The sequence below is a fragment of the Ailuropoda melanoleuca genome, unplaced genomic scaffold (genome assembly GCF_002007445.2).
Source record: "Ailuropoda melanoleuca isolate Jingjing unplaced genomic scaffold, ASM200744v2 unplaced-scaffold73012, whole genome shotgun sequence".
Lineage (NCBI taxonomy): Eukaryota > Metazoa > Chordata > Mammalia > Carnivora > Ursidae > Ailuropoda > Ailuropoda melanoleuca.
Genome location: NW_023248296.1, coordinates 1,106 through 3,607, shown reverse-complemented (window position 1 = coordinate 3,607; position 2,502 = coordinate 1,106). Strand labels below are relative to the sequence as shown.

At 47.2% G+C, this 2,502-nt stretch overlaps 1 protein-coding gene across 1 annotated transcript; it reads left to right on the top strand.

The window, feature by feature from the left end:
* Positions 1-31: 31 nt before the first annotated feature.
* On the top strand, positions 32-1,360 carry LOC117800590 (protein BEX1). The gene is made up of 2 exons (XM_034653143.1): positions 32-382; positions 726-1,360. Exon 2 carries the CDS (start codon positions 731-733, stop codon positions 1,115-1,117), a length of 387 nt encoding a protein of 128 aa, XP_034509034.1. The 5' UTR covers positions 32-382; positions 726-730; the 3' UTR covers positions 1,118-1,360.
* Positions 1,361-2,502: the final 1,142 nt, after the last annotated feature.

Below are 2,502 nucleotides of genomic sequence, written 5' to 3'. Positions count from 1 at the left end.
GGGCGAAGCGGCGCAAGGACCGCAGCCCCCACGCCCCACAATAGCCCGCGTTTGGCTGCTGCAAAAGGTAGGCTGAGGGCTGGACCGCGGCGAGGCGATGACACTTCGGAAACACCTGCCTAGTGCACGCCGCGTCCCGCCCCCGTCCTTCTTGGTGTAGAAAATGGTGCTGACGGGGGATGGGGCCGCTGGGTGTGGGGCCGAGGCGGCCGTGGGAGGTCCGGGAGGGGCTGGGTAGCGTCGGGTGTGCGCGGAGCGCTCGGCTGCAGCAGCCCCGGCTGCCTCCCACCCCGGCCCTCTGCAGGTGTGCAGGTCTAAGTGTCGCGGCGGCGCACTCTCGGCGAGAATCGGGAGGAGGAGGAGACTGCAAGGATAGGCCCAGGTCGGTGCGGGGGAGAGTGGGGCCGGGGGGAACGTGTGGAAAGCCTGAGACCCCAACTTCCCTCTCCCCCCACCCCTGCCCCAGCCGGTCCTCCATCTTGGTGCCTGCAGAGGCCTGGGCAGGGACGGCAGGGAAAATGGTGGGCTTTGGGCGAGGGTGGGGTAGGGGAGAGGAGCGACGGGGATGGGGGAGGGCGTAGGGAGCCTCTCAGGTGGGAAAATTAAATTTTAAAAAGCCTGAGAGATCCAGGGCTCTAAGTCTTGGAATGTGCGTAGTAGGGCCTCTGTCCTCGGTGCTGATCAGTCCAATAAGAACATAATTCTTTCTCTCTTTTGTCTCTCAGGAGCAATGGCGTCCAAAGAGGAACAAGCAGTAAAAAATCTCAACGTGGACAATGCCAAACAGGAAAATGAAAAAAAGGATGAAAAGGAGCAAGTTGCTAATAAAGGAGAGCCCTTGGCTCTCCCTTTGGAAGCTGGTGAATATTCTGTGCCTAGAGTAAATCGTAGGCGGCTCCGTGTTAGGCAGCCCGTCCTGCAGTATAGGTGGGACATGATTCAGAGGCTTGGAGAACCACAGGCAAGGATGAGAGAAGAGAATATGGAAAGGATTGGGGAGGAGATGAGACAGCTGATGGAAAAGCTGAGGGAAAAGCAATTCAGTCATAGTCTGCGGGCAGTTAGCACTGACCCTCCTCACCATGACCATCATGATGAGTTTTGCCTTATGCCTTGAATCCTGATGCTTAACCTGAAGTTAATAGGAAGACACACCTGCTTCCTAAACTTAATGTTCTCAGTGTACCTTTGTTGTAAACCTATTGGTGTTATATGTCTCTTGTGGGTCTCCTACAGCCAGCTTCTAATTAAATGTATTTTGACCCAAAATGTAAGATTCTGTCAGCAGGGGAGTTTTACCCTATTGCATGGCAAGATGTTCATTATATATTGTGAAGTTAATAAAGCGGTTTAAAAGACATTCTCTGTATTCTCTTTTATTTCACATCTTTAGTATTTTATATATGAACACACAGTCTACGTATATAAAATAAAAAATTAAAGTGTTTATCTCTTTATGGTAGAATTATGAATAATTTTTATTTTTTATTTATATTTTCTCATTTCAGAACTAAATACCTATTACCTAGTGAAAGGGCTTGGCCACCTGATAAAAGCAATATGAGCACTTAACCTAAACGGTAGTGACACAATCTCAGTTTTAGCTTACCTCTGGATCTCCTATTTAGAAGTATAAACCTAATAATGATAAGAGACACATCTCTTTAAGAACCATACTTACAAAAAAATCATACATATCAGCAAGATGATAATAACTCCAAGGGCTGCCTTGTGTACTTGATGAAGCAGTAATTTTATAAGTTATCTCCCAAGTTTTTGTTCCCACTGGAATGTGCATGACCCAACACTTTATTCCCTTCAGCTATTTGGGGAGGTTTCCAGAGCTGGGTCTTTATGTGGACTAAGGCGTAGGTATTTCCATTCCTCTGCTACTTTGCCCCATTTCCATCTCCCCTGGGTATTGATGTTCAGGAATCCTCAAGGTGAAAAAGTCCCACTGATTTTTTTCTGGTACACTCAATAAATTGAATCCTCACTCTAAAGTGGAAGTGTGAATAAGTCCTCTCCCTTTTTAGCTTCATGAAAAGACCTTATCTGTCTAGTTCTCTCTTTCCTTAGATGTGTAGTTCTTTTCTAAGAAACCTTAGTTCAGGGGCGCCTGGGTGGCTCAGTCATAAGCATCTGCCTTGGATAAGCATCTGCCTTAGGCTCAGGTCATGATCCCTCCTCAGCGGGAAGCCTGCTTCTTCCTCTCCCATTCCCCCTGCTTGTTTTCCCTCTCTCACTGTGTCTCTCTCTGTCAAATAAAATCTCAAAAAAAAAACCTTAGCTCATTAGACTATGTTAAAGATGTGTAATGGGACACAGCTCACTTTCAGTCTGAGACAGTCCTTCCTTATCTGAGCTCCCTGAAACCTATGAATGTAAAGAACCAACATTGAGTTGGATGCCAGGAGATTATGTCCATGAATTCAGTGGATACCCAAATGTGGGTAATTACAAGAAGTCCATTGGAGGACTATTGGGTTTAAGTGTCTCAAT